Below are 16,941 nucleotides of genomic sequence, written 5' to 3'. Positions count from 1 at the left end.
GATTTGGGAAAGCGCAGTGAACAACCTCTGCATTCTTCGGCCCCTCTGGTTCCTCACTCTCTAAGGGCTAGGACTTCTGGGAATCACTCCTGAGCTAAGAACCACAGTCCCATTCTAAAAATTACACTTGTCTGGTCCACATTGCATCCCGGCAATGAAGAAAAGAATCCAAGATATGCAGGGTGGGCCACTGTTAGATTCTTGCTCTGCTCTGAGTATATATTCTTCCCCATTAATTACCAAAACCAATAGACTTAGTCTCTGTGAAAGGCTTTTTCTGCTATGTAAAGGCAAATTCTAGCTGCCTCTTCATTTTCACTTCTGTGGTTTAGTGCTAGCAAGTGGAAGATTTATGCAGGTAAGGTCTGCCTTACCCACCTCTGCTAGTTCAATAAAGCTATGGGGAAAGGCAGAGGGGTGGACTTCACTCCACTCCTCATCAGTAAGGTTCAAGTTTGCAGGGCTTTTTGCAAGGCAACTGCAATAAACCAGGCTGTGAACCTTGGAGTTTGAGTTAGACCATTTGACTTAACCAGGGGCAAGTCTTGCCCCATCCCTCTTCTGGCTGGATGGATCTCAAACCGACAACATTCAACAGGCTTACAGGGCTGAGGTGAGGTAGGGGGGCAAGTGAAGGTTGTGACTTGACTGAAATCTGAAACTATATTTCCTGGGTGTAATCAGTTTCCACATCATACAAAGTGGGTCTTCGGATCTGACTGAGACATTTTTTTCACTTTTTTTTTCTTTTTAAGACAATGACACTGTAGAGTGAATAAAGGGTTGAATTCAATGAATGGAGACCCATTATCGGATTATCACCAGCAATAAGGCTGGCTTCTCTCCACTGCCTTTGCCATGTGAAAAAATTTTTAAATGTCCCCAGGTTTGTGAAACATGGAACGTTCACGTGGGAAGGCCTCATGTGGGTTTTTCTTTGGGAAAGATGAACTTCTCTGGCTATCTTCTTATTGTTACTCTCTCAGGGTGAGATGCAACTAACATCTGTCCAATGTCAGCCAAGATTCAATTGGTATTTCTGACTAGTAATCAGAATCAACCCCTCACCCTGGAGCAGTGGGACAAGATCAGGGCAGGCCACACCTGTGGCTTGACCTCAACCAGGATTATACCTGGGGTCTCTGTGGGCCAGGAGCCCTTAGGTTTTAACAGGAAAGTTAGTAGGAACTCAGTGTCCTGTGGGACAGCCCCCCTCAGCCTCTTTCTACTTAAATAACACATATAACGCTTATATAACACATCTGTAACACATGTTGACTAGATTCAGAATTATGTCACTGCCTTGTAACTTTCTGACGTTCTAATTTCTGGGACCCTTGGGAGAGTAACAGTTGTAACTATAAAGGAAATCAACTCTGAATATTCATTGGAAGGACTGGTGCTGAAGTTGAAGCTCCAATACTTTGGCCACCTGATGCAAAGAGCTGACTCATTGGGAAAGACTCTGATACTGGGAAAGATAGAAGGCAAGAGGAGAAGGGGACAACAGAGGATGAGATGGTTGGATGGCATCACTGACTCAATGGACATGAGTTTGAGCAAACTCAGGGAGATAGTGAAGGACAGGGAAGCCTGGCATGGTGCAGTTCACAGGGCTGCAAAGAGTCAGACATGACTTAACAACTGAACAACAGCAACATAAGGTCAGGATTCAGGACTGGTTGCTGAGCCATTCAAGGTCTCTTCTCTCTGAATTGTCTCCACTGTTTTTTCACAGCCACAGAGGGAACTGGCTGCTCTCAAGTAGAAATAAGATAAACAACTAGATTTTGTTCCCCAGGAGAATACATCGATGAGCACGGCCACTGCCAGATCTGCGAAGCCTCTTGTGCCCAGTGCCGAGGACCAACCCAGGAAGACTGCACAGGCTGCCCTGCCACAAGGTGAGTGACCTTCCTCAGTATCTCCTGGGGTTGCAAGCTCATGAGAGGCAGGATGAAGAGAAGAGGTACTTACCACCTGGAGGCACCCCTTGGGCATACAAAAAAAAAGAATCAGCTTCCTTCCCCTGACATAGAAAACCACCGTGGTCTGGCCACAGCTCACCTCTGTTGCATCCTCTTGCCATGGTACCCCATAACCACCATAAGAATAGGTTCCCTAGACACTAGATAAGCCTTCCCATCAATGAAGGTGGTGGTGGCTTTGATGCCTAGAATCTCATCCCTTCCTGCATACCCATCCTTCAACCATCATCTCCATCTGCTGATAAAATATCTACTCACTTTTCTAGAGTCAATTCAAGGGTGAACTGTTCTATGAAAGCATTCGTTACCTCTTTCCAATAGAATTAAACCTCACCTTTATGTCCCCTATACTCTGTACAAACTTCCATGATTGCACTTGTGACATTTTAAGACACTGATTCACAAATCTATTTGTTAGACTGTAAGCCCCTTAAAATGCTCATCTTTGTACCTCCATTATCTATCACAGTGCTAAGAGACTAGTAGGCACTCAGTCAATGTTTGGTAACTGAATGAATGAGGAAAATAGCAAATCTCTGAATGGGACAAGCATCTTTGCTAGTCACTGAGAATCTCTAGTGAAGAGAGTTGGGAGCACACTGTATTTTTTTAATCAATATTCCTCTATTAATAAATTCTAGTGTGTAATATTTGTTGGTCTCATCACTGCTCTGATAAATGCAAAGGAAGCAGGGTCTCTCCCAAGATCAATATAATGAGGCTGCCCCAGTGGCAATTAAATCTCTAGCATGGACATCCCCTCTGCCATGCACGAGAGTCATTTCATCTAATTCTTTGTCTGGACTCTAATACCCTGAGCAGGAACTGTTGTGTATTTGTCTCTTTATTCTCTAGTGATCAGCACACAGTAATAAATCAATAAATAGAAGTTTTACCAAACCTGATAAAGTATATAACTAACATCATGAGCTTGGCTCTCCAAATAGCTCCCTCAGAAAGAAGAAAAGAAAGAGGGAGGGAGGGAGAAAAGGAAAGGAGGAGGGAGGGAGGGAGGGAGGAAAAGAAAGAAAAAAGAAAGGAAGAAATAAAGGAGGGAAGGAGGAAAAGAAGGAAACAAAAGAAGGGTCTTCCTAGGAATTCTTAATGCTGTGATAACATTTGCCAAGTGTCTCTTTAAGAAACCTATGCCTCTTGAATTTGTGTTAAGTCAGCTTCAAGGGATATTATTAGACACAGACACCATTTTGAAAATACATTTTGTTTCTCTGTTTCTCCTTTAAGTCCTCGCCATATCAAAATCAAACCCTACACCATGTTTGAACATCTTTGAACCAAGGGAACTTGTTAGTATTTGTTTAATAAGGCAGCTACCATCATCCAGTGTACCCTGCAGAAGTCATGACTGCCCCAGGCTCACCAGAAGTGAGAAAAAGTTCAACTACCATCAATGGCCATTTAAAAAAATCTAAGTTCATTGGTACAAGAAGATCAGAGGTCTCCTGGGCCATTTGGATAGTCTGGCTTCAGCAGCCCATGGTTTAGCTTTTGAAGATAGAAAAGCAAGTGTGTAGATCTCAGAAACTATTTTGAAAGATAGAGTCATTGACTTGTTTGTTCTCAAAAGGGCAGCAAGCTATTTTCTTTAGGTGTTCTCCAAAGTATTTCCTTGACTGGAATCAGGTCTATTCAAGGCAATCTTCAGCACCTGCTTTATGTCCAGTTTTGAGTTAGGTGCAAGGTCAATGAAAAATTTTTTTAGATAGGTGACTTGGGGGTGGTGGGTCAAAGTCAAGGGCTGATGCACTCAGGGACCAGAACACTGGGACAGCTTTTACACCCTAGGCCTGAAGCAAAACTTGTAGCCTTAGAAGAAAAGAGGCTTGATAGAAACTGGAGCTGGAGGGGACATAACCACTCCAGAAACAGGCAAGGAGGAACCTGAGTTGTGGCTCCACAAGGAATAATTACCATAACCTCTCTCCTCCCATCCTCAGATCTCCTGCTGGTGTTTCCTTTCCTTGTCTGAAGCATCTGAATCCCAAAGGGAAATACCACTTACAAGTAAGGAAAGTGAGCTTAGGAATGCAGTCTCTAGTGGGCACTAGTGGGCACAGCAGGTCAGAGGATGGCAGAAAATGGACATGGGGTAGCAGAAAGGCGGGGCAAACAGGACAAACAGGGCTACTGGGCCCTCTGAGTTTCTTTCTATTCTTATGCTTTCGGAGGATCTCTAGCACTGACAGAATAAAGGTCATCCCTAAAGGAGTTTTTATCTGGGAAAAAAACGTTAACTTAGAAGTTTTCTTAATATGAGAGAGAAGTAAATCAGTGGGAATGTAGATGAAACAATTATCAGCTCGTGTGCTGATAATTGGTGAAGCTGAAAGAACCTGGGTGAGGGGCAGTTTCTGTTATGTCTTATTTATTTTACATGTTTAAGTTTTTCCATAATAAAAATTAAAAAAATAATTTAACTCTGAAGTTGCTTTCCAGGAAATTGAAAAGCCCTTTCTTTATCTTCTAGTTTTCCCTTTGGTGGTGGTGGTGGTGGTTTAGTCACTTGTTGAGTCCGACTTTTGTGACCCCATGGACCATATACAGCTCCCCAGGATCCTCTGTCCATGGGATTTCCCAGGCAAGAATACTGGACTGGGTTGCCATTACATTTTCTACAAACCTTTGGGTTTATTTTGCTCCTTCGAGATAATTAAAAACTTGGGGTACAGTCTTTGTCACTGCTATATAACATGTCCCAGGTTGGCCAAAATGTTTGTTGGGGTTTTTCCATAACATCTTACGGAAAATCTGAATGAACTTTCTGGCCAGTTCAATCGCTCTATAATGTCATGGTCTTCACTGCCCAAGATAATTTCCCAACCCAGTCCTGAAGGAATTGCAGAGTCCATGAACTAATTAAAAACATGTAAAAGTTTTCTGACCCACCCTCAAACATTTTATTTGATCTGTTTCCATAATTCAGGGGGAAAAAAACCTTTTGTCAGATTTCATTCTGTTACACTGCCAAGAAATTACAGTAAATATTCTTGTGACGGTTTTAGTTAGGCAAACCAACAGTCAACACGGAGGTCCAGCTAACCCTAACTTGCATCTTTTCTACACACACACACACACACACACACACACACACACACACACTGGGGTCTCTGGAACATTTAGTGCCAATGTTGAGAACTTCACCTCTGGCAGCTCTTCAAACATTTGGTTTTACCACCTTCTTCCTTTCCATGAGGCCCGCTGGACTCAGAATGGTTCACTGCTAATGAAAAGGCCAAGAGCACGTGTGACCTGGGGACCGTAGGGCTTCCCCAGTACAGATGAGCTTGCTTGGGTGTCTCAGAAATCCACAAACTGGATGACTGGTGTCCCAGAGATGGCTGGAGTTGGCTTTAAAGAAAAGTTTCATCGGCCCCATGAAGCCCAGACTAAGATGATCTCTTTCCCCCCACTAGGGAAGATCTGTTGGTATCTGTGGGAATCTGTGTCACTTGAGATGGGCTTTTTCTTCAAGTTCCTTAACAATTTTTCTTAAGGAAGTTGGGGTAGGGGAGTTTGCAGGAGATGATGTAATTCAGTCCTTCACTCAAGCACAACTACTTTCCTTATCATTCAATCTTTATAAAGAATTATGTTCTTACAAAAACTGAGTAGGTCACTTGTGCTTTCTTCAAGGTAGGGATAGAGGGAGGTGGCTTAAGGCACAATTATTTGCTTAGTACTGTCTTAAACTCAGGCTCTCGAGTAAATATAGACAGCCCTTCCCCTGTGTAAACATGGCACCACTACACCCTTTGATTCACTGCCACACCCACTCAAGTTTCTGAATGGTTTTAAAAGGTTCCAACCATTGGCAGTATTAGATCACTCTCTCAAGAGAAATAATTGCCCCCAAAACCAATCTGTCATCTCTTCCCACAAAGAGTAAAATGATGATGTACTTTCCATCTTTTTCTCAATTTAGCAAGAAAATGAACCTTCACAAATAAACATGCCCCATTCTCCTTCTTAGTGAAGAACAAAGTAGTTCACTTGTTTAAAAACCTCAGAAAGCTTTTACACAGTTTTTTCATAAAGGGAGGTTTCTTTCATGTTTCTTTTTTTTTTTTTTTAACTAGCCACATCCAAATTATTCCTTGACAAATCCTCTAGCTCAGAGACCGGAGCCAGGGTGGGGTCAGGATTTCCCAGCTAGCATTAGTGCCATCAGCTGAATGTCTGGCCTAAGAGCACAGTCTTCCCATTACAGGTCGTGGTGCAGGAGATCTCTTCTGACTTGGACAGCCAGATGTGTATGCACGTCTTTTTTAGGGCTGGGACTCCACACCCTGCAGTGGGCCAAAAGTATTATTCACACCATTGTGCTGGGTAGGGTGACCAGAACCTGAGGGGCTGAGGATCCAAGAACAAGGCGGCCTTCTTGTGTGGTTGGCCTGAATTCCATTCTATTTCCAAGTAGATGCAAATGACACAGACTTTCAGGGATGAGGTAGACGATTCCAAGCAACACATACTCAGGATGCCTTGTCCCCACCACAGTTTCCTTCAAACCCAGGACTGAAATGCCAGTCCTCCATGTAGGGCTGATTCTAGCTATGGAAACAGAAGAAGTTTGACAAACCAATGCCACCCCAGGAACGAGTTGTGATATCATTCTGGGTGGAGAGAGGAAGAACTCCTAGCAGTGTTTTCAGGCCTTCAGCTCTCCCGGATGTGGATACAAGCATCACGCCCTCGGGGGAGCATGTGTGTGCTACTACTCAGCCACCTTCACGACTGACACAGTAACTACTGCTGGAAGCAAGATCTCTGAGACCCTGGTTTGCACCACCTGTATGACTTAGGTAGGAGTCATTTAGCAAGTTCCCCAATAACCTAGACCACCGCTGAGAAGTTTTCAAAGTAAATTCCCTAGACCAGCACCATGAACACGATCCAAGAACTTGTCAAAAATGCAGATTCTTGGCTCTCTCCCCCGAGGAACGACTGAATCCGAAACTCTGGGGGTGGAGCTCCCCAGCTCACTTCATCCATCCACATTACTCATCTGACTTGCACTTAGACATTGTGTATTTTTTTCTGAGCAAAATCTTAGACATTGTGTTTTTTTTTTTTCTGAGCAAAATTCTTGGATACAATTTACTTCATCACATGGGATTACTTTGCAAGGGAAAGAAGAAAGAAAACTTTGAAAATATTAACCATGACATTATGATATATATATTGCATGTGTATAAAACCAAAGGTTTTAGAAGCCCACATACTAACTTATCTGTGGTGTCCTTGTAGGTGATGGCAAACATGGTCAGAAAATAGAGACTGTGGTACCCTATACACCAGGAAACACTAGCAAAAATGACACTCAAAACCAGAGTTCATTGATTACTTGCCATACGTGTAGGTCAAGTTTATAAGTAGCACCTAAACTATAGGATAGTGCTGCTTCAAGAGCCCTTGGACTTGACATTTCCTTGCAAAGTGTGGGCACACTGATAACTAAAGAAAGATACTTTCTCCAAAGCCTCTGGATTCAAAGACCACTAAAATGCCTTGAAAGTTCAAAGACCCCCATCTCAGTGTTGACTGGGTTTGGCTGGAGCCTACAGTGCAGGTTTAATCCCCAGGGCACTGGTTAATTTGTTTGAAACACAGAATCAAGGTTACATCCACAGCCAGTTCCTGGCATGCTTGCTGTTGGGTCCAATCTTTGGCCAAGGATGGGTACGTGACTAATGCTCCCCATGTTCTAAGATGATCAGTCCCAGGCATCACCCTTGTTTCTGGAACAATGAAACCAAGTCTGTGCAGCAAAACACAAACACCACATGTTCTAATACTTAATGCCATCCCACAAAGCCACCCTTACAAACTAAAAGTCTGCTTGCCTCTAGGATTTTTGATGATGGCCGCTGCGTTTTGAACTGTTCCTTGGGCAAATTTGAATTCAGGAACCAATGTCATCCATGTCATTTCACCTGCCAAGAATGCCAAGGAGATGAGCCTTCCAACTGCACCTCCTGTGGAGTAGGTGAGGGAGTCTGGTTGCACATTTCTTCCCCTTACTTCAACTTGCTCTCCCACTGGACATTACTTTGTTTGACTCAGAAGCCTCATCTCTGGGGAAGAGGCAGGTGAGATTAGACAGCTGTTCATTAAAGAGTATGTACAACCTTGCAGTTTCTGCTTACTGTCAGAACATAAGTTCACACTGCTAGAGACACAGACCTACTTCTCCTGAGGAGGTGAGAGAGAAGCTAAGAGATGCTTCCAGAGAAGGAGAAAGTAAGGGCATGCAAACACAATGACAGGCATGAGCTAGACAGCAAAGCTAAGCTTCACTGAAGTGAAAGTGAAAAGCTAGGAAATTAAGACAGACACATTCAGTCTTCAGGAGAAACAGCCTAAGAGAGGCTGTGTCAGGGTCCCCTCAGCCCTGAGTGACACCATTTAGAAGCTGTCAGAGCCCTGTGGGATGGCAGGGTAATCTCTTCCAAACACAAATATGACCTTTACTGTCCCAGAACTTCACAATTCTAAAGCTTCTGGTGTCAATAAATTATTTCTATGGTCACTCTGGTCCTCTGCAGTTCGACCCTTGACTGTTCTCTAGTCTCCCTACTGCTGCTGGTAAGTGGCTTCAGTCATGTCCGACTCTGTGCGACCCCACAGACGGCAGCCCACCAGGCTCCCCCATCCCTCAGATTCTCCAGGCAAGAACACTGGAGTGGGTTGCCATTTCCTTCTCCAGTGCATGAAAGTGAAAAGTAAAAGTGAAGTCACTCAGTTGTGTCCGACTCCTAGTGACCCCATGGACCGCAGCCTACCAGGCTCCTCCATCCATGGGATTTGCCAGGCAAGAGTACTGGAGTGGGTTGCCATTGCCTTCTCCGTCTCTACCTATGCCTGTCCCCAAATTTGACTTCATGAGGGACTGATTTATATTTTATATAATTAAATTTACTCATCTTTAATTGAAGGATAATTGCTTTACAATATTGTGTTGGTTTCTGCCAAACATCAATATAAATCAGCCATAGGTATATCTATGTCCCCTCCCTCCTTGAACCTCCCTCCCAACTTCTTCCCCATCCTAGGTTGTTACAGAGCTCTGGTTTGAGTTCCCCGAGTCATACAACAAATTCCCACTGGCTATCTATTTTTACATATGGTAATAAATATGTTTCCATGTTACTCTCTCCATACATTCCACTCTCTCCTTCCTCCCACTCCCCATATCCGTAAGTCTGTTCTCTATGTCTGTGTCTCCACCGCTGTCCTGCAAATAGGTTCAGGGACTGATTTATATTCTATTTGCCCTACACTTAAAAAAGTTGAATGAAATTGGGAAATTAAAAAAATTTTTTCTCTTGAAAACCTGGAAGATTTGGCAACAGTGCATCTTCTGGTCCTCAAATGATTGACCAGAGACCTCCAGGCTGCTCTCCATTTGCCATAGTCCCCACCCCTCCCAGCTGTCTCACTGATCCTGAGGCTGTCAGTTACCACCATCATGACATTTACATGGTTTTACTGGTGGGGAAGAATTATTTAGCTTTATTCTTGCTTGTCATAAAACAAAGAAAAATGAAGAATAAATCAAAAGTTTCATGCATTTGCAGAAAAATGAGGGAGAACACATCTTTGCGTAAATTAAAATGATTGATTTGTGTTTAAACAAAGTATATCTGTCCAATTTTACCTCTACCCTGCTTATTCTGTTTCCTTCCTCACCTGTAAGATGGTGATCATGGCTGCTTCCTTTAGGATTATTATGAAAATGAAATGAGACAAAATAAAAAAGTACTTAGAACAAGGTAAACTGCACAGGAAGCACACAAAAAATATTAATAATGATCATTACTACTACTATTATTACTACTGTTATTGTTTGTACCACTTATTTCTATGGGCATTTCAGTCTCTAGCCGAGTTAGTTTTCTGTACAGCAGAAATTAAGCACAACTTTTTTTTTCACATTTGTTAATATCACCACTGATCTCATCAGAAAAGTTTTTGAGGACTGAAGAACTGTCAGGCTCAAAAGTGCATGCAATAAACCCAATATTTAAATCAACTAGACATCAATAAAAATTTTTTAAATGTATTGTGCCACTCCTGTGTATAAGTTACTCTACATAGGTGCCATGGAAGATACAGTAAATGATAGCATGATACTCACATTCAAGTTAACAATCTATAAAACAAGTTTGTCTTCGTGTGTTATAAAATCAGAAGATATTAAAGACTGAATGAATGGCAGTAACCCTACCACATGTCACTACTTTCAGCTGTAGTGAGCAAAAGAGGCTTCCTGAAGAGAAGATGGTTGGCCAGGTTCTGATTAGCAGAGTTTTCCGCCTGTTAAGAGTGCTATATCCCAAGACCATGTATTAGGGCAGCTAATCCATGATTCAGTGCTACAGAAGATAGATGATGGAATGGATGCAGTTCTGTATCAAGAGACTTTATTCAAAGGCTGAAATTCCTCTGGCAAAGGAGCCCCATCCACACACATAAGCCTCTCCCAACTCTTTGTAGAAACTTTACCTCTTGCTGAATTGTAACTTTGTTAAAGTTAGGTCTGAATCCTTTTGGAAAGGCAGAAGGCTAGCTCTATTGATGAAAATTCACTCTCACCCCAGTTTATCCTCTACCAAACTGAACCCGAAGCTAAATTCTACCAATTATACAGTAGCTGCAGTAAGCAAAATGTTGAAGTAAACTTTATAAAGTTTATTTTCAGAGTCCCCAGCCTTTCCTTCTTCCTTCCCAGCAATCCTGTTCCCATCCTGCCTGCAATCTTCGACCTTCCTTTCCTCTGGCAAACATCCAATGACTTCGCATTGGTCCACCCTCCCTTCTAACAAAATCAGCTGCCAAGAAATACTCTGAAAACAATTAATTACTCTTCAGTATAAATGAAAGCCAACCTGAACCTCTCTGGGAGTTTTTCGCTTTTTAACTTTTGTCTCACATTGCCGACGTGAAAGGTTTTGGCACCTAACAAAAATATCAGCCCTTCTACTATCAGAACCAGCTTCTCCTACATATCATTACAGGAACTTAAATTCTGAGATTCTGGGCAAGTAGCCAAAATTTTATGTATGATATGCAAATCACTGAGGTATCCAAATTATCACCCAAAGCTAAGTGAGCTGCCATGCTGTCAAGCTATTAGAAATATGATCAAATCTTGGCATAATCCTGACCCAAGCAGGTGGGGAAAGCCTGCCATTTTGAAGGTGCCTAAGTGACTTCCTTTTGCACAGTCCATGTATTTTAAACAAGACCCTTTAAATCTGTCCTTTAAGCCCAAATTATAATACCCAAAGGGGTTCAAATAACAAAGCCATATCTGAACAATCAAAATGGAATTGAATAACATTTCTTCTAATATCTGAAATCATCATTTATTTTTAAGATTGTTGATCCAGTTGGATATGTTTGAAAAACAGGAATGTTGACAAATATGAATTCACTCATTCATTCAATCATTCAATAAATACATATTTAAAACTCATAACCATATGCCAAGTTGTCCCCAAGCCTCTGGATCCTGAGTTGACATCAAGGGAAGGTGCAGGGGATGGACAGGAGGATGGAGGATAGGGTGGGCTTGTCACTGCTAGCCTTCACATCTTACTACCTATGTGTGGGAAGGCTGGCACTCTGTAAAGCAGGATCTTTTCTCAATGAGTTATGGTGGACTGAAAAGAACACAACTTGGAAAGTTGACCTTCGTGTGGTCTCTTGAGATTCCAGGTCCCACCAGATTAGGATTCTGTGCTCCAAACCTTGATCTGTAGCTGTAGAATCACCAAGTGCACGTTGCAACCTCCCAAACACTCCTTTCCTTTAGAGGATAACATTCTTCCAGGTCTAACTTGGAAACTGCAAACACTTTTCTTTTTTAACCACCTCTTTGGAGGCTCTCTTTATGTATCTTGTTCTGTAAGGACCAGCAAACTTCTGGCATGAAACTGCCATCAGAAAAAAAGGGCGCTTCAGAGTTCATAATTCAAGGGTGTGGTTTTTAAATTGTATTTCAAATAGGACTTTAATTAAATAAGAAAATTAGGTTAAACCTTTTTAAAGTGCTTAGTTTACAGGTAAAAAAAAAACAGCTGATTGTTGGCAAATTTATATGGTTCAATTTAATATTATTCTGACTTTTGGATTTTGCACTTGTAACATGAGGTCAGCACTATCTTTAGAAATCTGGCAGCCTTGCTTCTCGAAGGTCAATGGTTCAGGATCTTCATGTGGTAAATCACATGATGAGTGAGCTCTAGACCCAGTTGTTTTAGGGAACACAGATATTTTCTAAACTAGAAGCACACGGGAGACCTGATTCACAGAAGACAAATGTCCTGGGCACACACAGCACTAGTGAAAACTCCAGGGGATCAGTGGGGGTGGGGTAGAGGCTTTCAGGTGCATCTACATTAATCTTGTGTATTTAAGTGTGTGATTAGAACTGATTAGAATCCTTTTGCATTGATTATGATAGTTTGCATCCATTTCTCCCGTGGCAACATTGGATTCTCCACAGGAGCAAATTCCCAGTCTCATACTGGGGGTACTGCTGATTCTTTCCTTGTAGAGTCCAATGTCGACAGGACTTCCAGGAATTCATGCAAATGAGTCAAAGAGGGGTGTTTGGTTGAGAGCTTCAATAGGCTGTCAATACAGGAGTTGGTAGTTGTGCAAAAATTCAGTCCTTATACAATTAAGATAAGCATGTGATTTTGATAACAGAATTCAAAATCATTCTAAAAGATTGCACTATCATAGAAATGCATGAAGCACTTGTTTATTCTCATGGGATCTTTATAGTCACCAACTCTGAGAGCTTCCACTGACACCAAAAGGAGTTCAAGGAAATCTTTTCAACTAAAAGTTCAAAGAGACTACATTTTTCATTCAATCCATTCTTATCTCCTTGATCTGCTGGGAGTAAAAGCACTTGGTCACATCTTTCAAACAAAATGTCTTCAGCTATTGTTATCTTCATAGCTAATTTTGTTCATTTTCCCTCTTTCCATTTTGCTCCTTTCTCTTTAGATAAGCATGGCAGAGAGCGGTTCCTGTACTGGGGGGAGTGTCGAGAGAGCTGCCCCCCAGGCTACTACCCTGATGAGGGCCACACCTGCCAGCCCTGCCCAGACAACTGTGAGCTCTGTCACGGCATACACGTCTGCACACGATGTGTGCATGGTTACTTCCTGGTGCCCTCCAATCACACCTGCCAGAAGTTAGAATGTGGACAAGGTAAAGCCGCCTTGGAGCCACTGCAGACAAAAGGGGCTGTACCCTGGATGCCCCAGAGACTTGAACATCTACCTGGTGCAATGGTCGCACCTGGATGATTTCCCACGAATCTACACCACAAGTGGGGACAGTGATACCTACCCTGCTCTCTTTCCCCAAGCGTTTGCTTAGACACAATCCAAGGACTAAGGAATGCAGCTAATCACATACATAGAAGGTGAACTCCAGTGGAGGGTTTATGGGAAAGGTAAAATGGGAGAGAAAATCAGATTAGAATTCAAATGTCCTGGCCAACAATACTCTCCTTCCCAATCACTAGTTATGAGACCCTGGGCAAAATCAATCTAATTTCTCCATGCCTTGGTTTCTTCATTTGTGAGAGGAAGAGCATAGCATGCTCTGTGCTTGCTTGCTGGCAGGAGCCAGTGAGAGTCAGCCTACTTAAAATGACCTGGAAATATAAAAATGTTCTGGGAATATATGTGTTTCTGTTATTGTTCAATTCCTACTTACACTGCAAGAAGGGAATTAAAAAGCAATACATATAGATTTTGCTCGTTAATGTAAAATGCTACAGACTTTCTCTGCTGTATAAGAATGATGCCTGGTCTGGTACTAAAGGAGCTTTAGCACATTTCTAGAATAATGAAGACCTCTTTCTTTTTTCTTCTTAATGCTTACTAAGGTTGCTGTATGTGTGCTAAGTCACTTCAGTCATGTCCAACTCTTTGTGACCCTATGAACTGTACCCCACACCAGACTCCTCTGTTCAGAAAATTTTCCAAGCAAGAATACTGGAGTGGGCTGCCATGCTCTCCTCCGGCGGATCTTCCCAACCCAGGAATCAAACCTGTGTCATTTAAGTCTACTGCATTGCAAGGCAGGTTCTTTACCACTAGTGTTATCTGGGAAGTCCTACTAAGGTAGTATAGAATTTAAAACTTTTTAAAAAGTATTGACGACAACAGACATAAGGAGATAGAGCTTCATCATTTTATATACCCAACCACATTTTCAAAACAGAACTTACTTCTTTAACAGATACAGCACACCAACTTGACTTCAAAACTAGTTGCATGGCATACAGTCTAACTCTGTTCTACTTATAGCCGATCAAGCTAATCCAATCTACTAAGTATTTTTAAATTAATAGAAGGAGATAAAAAATGTGGGTGACATACTTATCTCCAAAGCATGGTTTGGAGTTGCATAACTGCTCTACAATTTGCTTGAAAATAAGCTACACACCAACATATTTTTATAGCAATTATTTGTGCTTCCATTCAGTGAAAGTAAAGTGAAATTGTGCTTTATTTCTCTTTATATTGTGTAGGTGAAATCCAAGATCCAGACTATGAAGAATGTGTGCCTTGTGAAGAAGGGTGTCTGGGATGCAGCTTAGGTATGTCATCTTCCCTTTTGCTTAGAGTTGAAACAACTGTGTCCTTCACACATCCTCTCCCGTCATTCCTTCAACAGGGACTCTCGTCACTGTTGTCATCATCAATATCCATTATGTAGGCTAACTCTGACACAAACGTGGTTACCGGGAGAGATACTCCCTTCTGAGGCAATGGATAGGTCACTTGTCTTCATGAAACTCAACTTTAGGAAAGGACAATCATGCAAGAAGGAAGTAGCATTTAGGGTCAAGAGATTTAAAGATAAAATGCTAATTTTTTAGAAAGCAAAAACAGATCTAAACTAAGTAATGAAAGTATTAAAATCTAAAAGATGAGCAATGCCCAGTGTTTCTTATGAAGAGACAAGAGGAGGTCTTTCTTGCAGGGAACAAGGATAAATGTTTTGACAATCTTAATTTCACTTTTTTGCCCATTTCGGACCATATTTGCCCTTTCCCAGCTCATTTGCTCATTTCCCCAGCTAAATTTTGTGGTCTCTTTTTACACCTTTGCTATGGTGTATTGTGTGTCCATGCTAACATCTTTATGCATCATGGATAGAGGGGTGTGTGCCTGTGTGTGTGCACGTATGTTTGTGTGCATGTGTACATGCACGTGCATGTGTGTAAAATCTCAAACCTATGCTTTTGACTCTTAAAAGTTTAAAGGGATGGATGAATGTGTGTGGACTTATTTAGGATCAGTGAGAATCTTGGCATGGGGATGGGAACGGTGACAACCGTGCATTGCACCACCCCTCCCCTACTTGATTTAGTTAAAGATGAAACTGAGCCATCTTCCCTGGGAAAGAAATTCCATAGAAGACCCCAGCCATCTAGAGACTCAAAGTCCAAAAGAATCAATCTGAAAAAAAAAAGAGGTACATTAGATAGTTTGATTCACTTTACAAAGTGCTGTTAAAAGACTACATTCACTCCTTTGAGAAACTTTAATTGTCTACTGTGTGCAGTGTTGGCCACGGCAGAGGAAATTCAAAGGCCATACGATGGAGATTCTGCTGTAAGGGCCACTCTGGCTGCTATAAGCGGCACACCTGGAACCACGTCTTTTACAGGTCAACCTGCCAGAGCAGAGAGAGCTGCACAGTGTGGTAGGATTATAGGAGAGGGAGGCATAGAGAGACGCAGAGCAATCTGCTACTTTCTAATTTGAAAATTTCTCTTAATTTATAAAAATCTCTGAATGTTGGACCTTGTTTATTCTGGGACTGACTTAGCTGAAATCAATCATCTTATTTCTGAGGCTTTCATTTATCTTTCCAATTGAATTCTTTTTTCTTGTCTCTCCTTGTTGTCAGGTCAATGCTCATACCTTTTACTGATGATTTATGTAATATTTGGTGTGTACATATCTTTCTGCTTAGAGAGTAATCAGTACTTGCAAACAAAACTCTGTGCCTTATATACTCTGCTCCCACTAGAACCAGCAGCATGTCTAAGGTATAATAAAAGCACAATAAATGTGCAAAGCCTTGAGAGTTTCCCAAATTCAAAACAGAGATGCATGGTTCAGAACACAAAGGGATTTAGATATATTTTCTCTAGTCAAATTGTGTTCATGGGCCTTTCTTCAGGCTGAAAACCGCATTTTACATAATACCATTTTATTCTAAGAGGATTTAATGCCAAATTCTTTGTCTTTCTAACCAATACCTTAAATGGAAATTTTAAATAAGATAAATCTACATAAGTGTCCTATACTATATCTCTTCATTAATTGAGAGGATGAGCAAATAGAATCATTTTTACACTTGACACTTAACTATAACCTAAGATGTGGGGCCTATACCTACATCACCACTGACTTAATGATTGATTTTCATCAAATTGTATAAGATCTCTTTACTTCCTTATCTTATCAGTAAAATAGAGGTTAATGTGCCTTTATCTTGGCTCAGAAATGGACGATGAAAACTGGTTAATATCTGCTTACTAAAATAGTGGTAGTTCCTACTCTTGGGGGGAAATATACATGATTTTGAAAATTTTTAAGTAACTGCAAAAAGAAAAAAAAGACTATTTAAACTAAGTGCCAATTAAGGGGATAAATATATGTACCAAGTGAATTTAGCAAAGCAGGAAACCCCCAGGCACTCAAGTGATTAAGGAAGGCTTCCAAGAAAATGGGACTTGACATAAGTCTTAAGAATTTCCACGGAATTAAGATGGATAAAAAAAACAGGGTTGCACCATGGAGGGGCTTTAGAACTGCAAGAAAAAAGGTTTGGAGGGAAGAATTTCTACCGTGGATTAGACACTGAGTGTACTAATTTTGCAGAAGGA

The 16,941-nt window shown here is 41.5% G+C and overlaps 1 protein-coding gene across 5 annotated transcripts in view; it reads left to right on the top strand.

The window, feature by feature from the left end:
• Positions 1–16,941, top strand: part of PCSK5 (proprotein convertase subtilisin/kexin type 5) — a 507,422-nt gene that overhangs the window by 401,054 nt on the left and 89,427 nt on the right. For all 5 annotated transcript variants that reach the window (XM_060409352.1, XM_042243336.2, XM_042243335.2 and 2 more), the window contains 4 exons: positions 1,802–1,904; positions 7,856–7,992; positions 13,029–13,235; positions 14,569–14,637. In XM_060409352.1, coding sequence (XP_060265335.1) covers positions 1,802–1,904; positions 7,856–7,992; positions 13,029–13,235; positions 14,569–14,637 — 516 coding nt within the window. The remainder of the gene's footprint in view (positions 1–1,801; positions 1,905–7,855; positions 7,993–13,028; positions 13,236–14,568; positions 14,638–16,941) is intronic.

Source organism: Ovis aries, chromosome 2, assembly GCF_016772045.2.
Source record: "Ovis aries strain OAR_USU_Benz2616 breed Rambouillet chromosome 2, ARS-UI_Ramb_v3.0, whole genome shotgun sequence".
NCBI lineage: Eukaryota > Metazoa > Chordata > Mammalia > Artiodactyla > Bovidae > Ovis > Ovis aries.
This window is presented reverse-complemented; position numbering and strand designations above follow the sequence as displayed.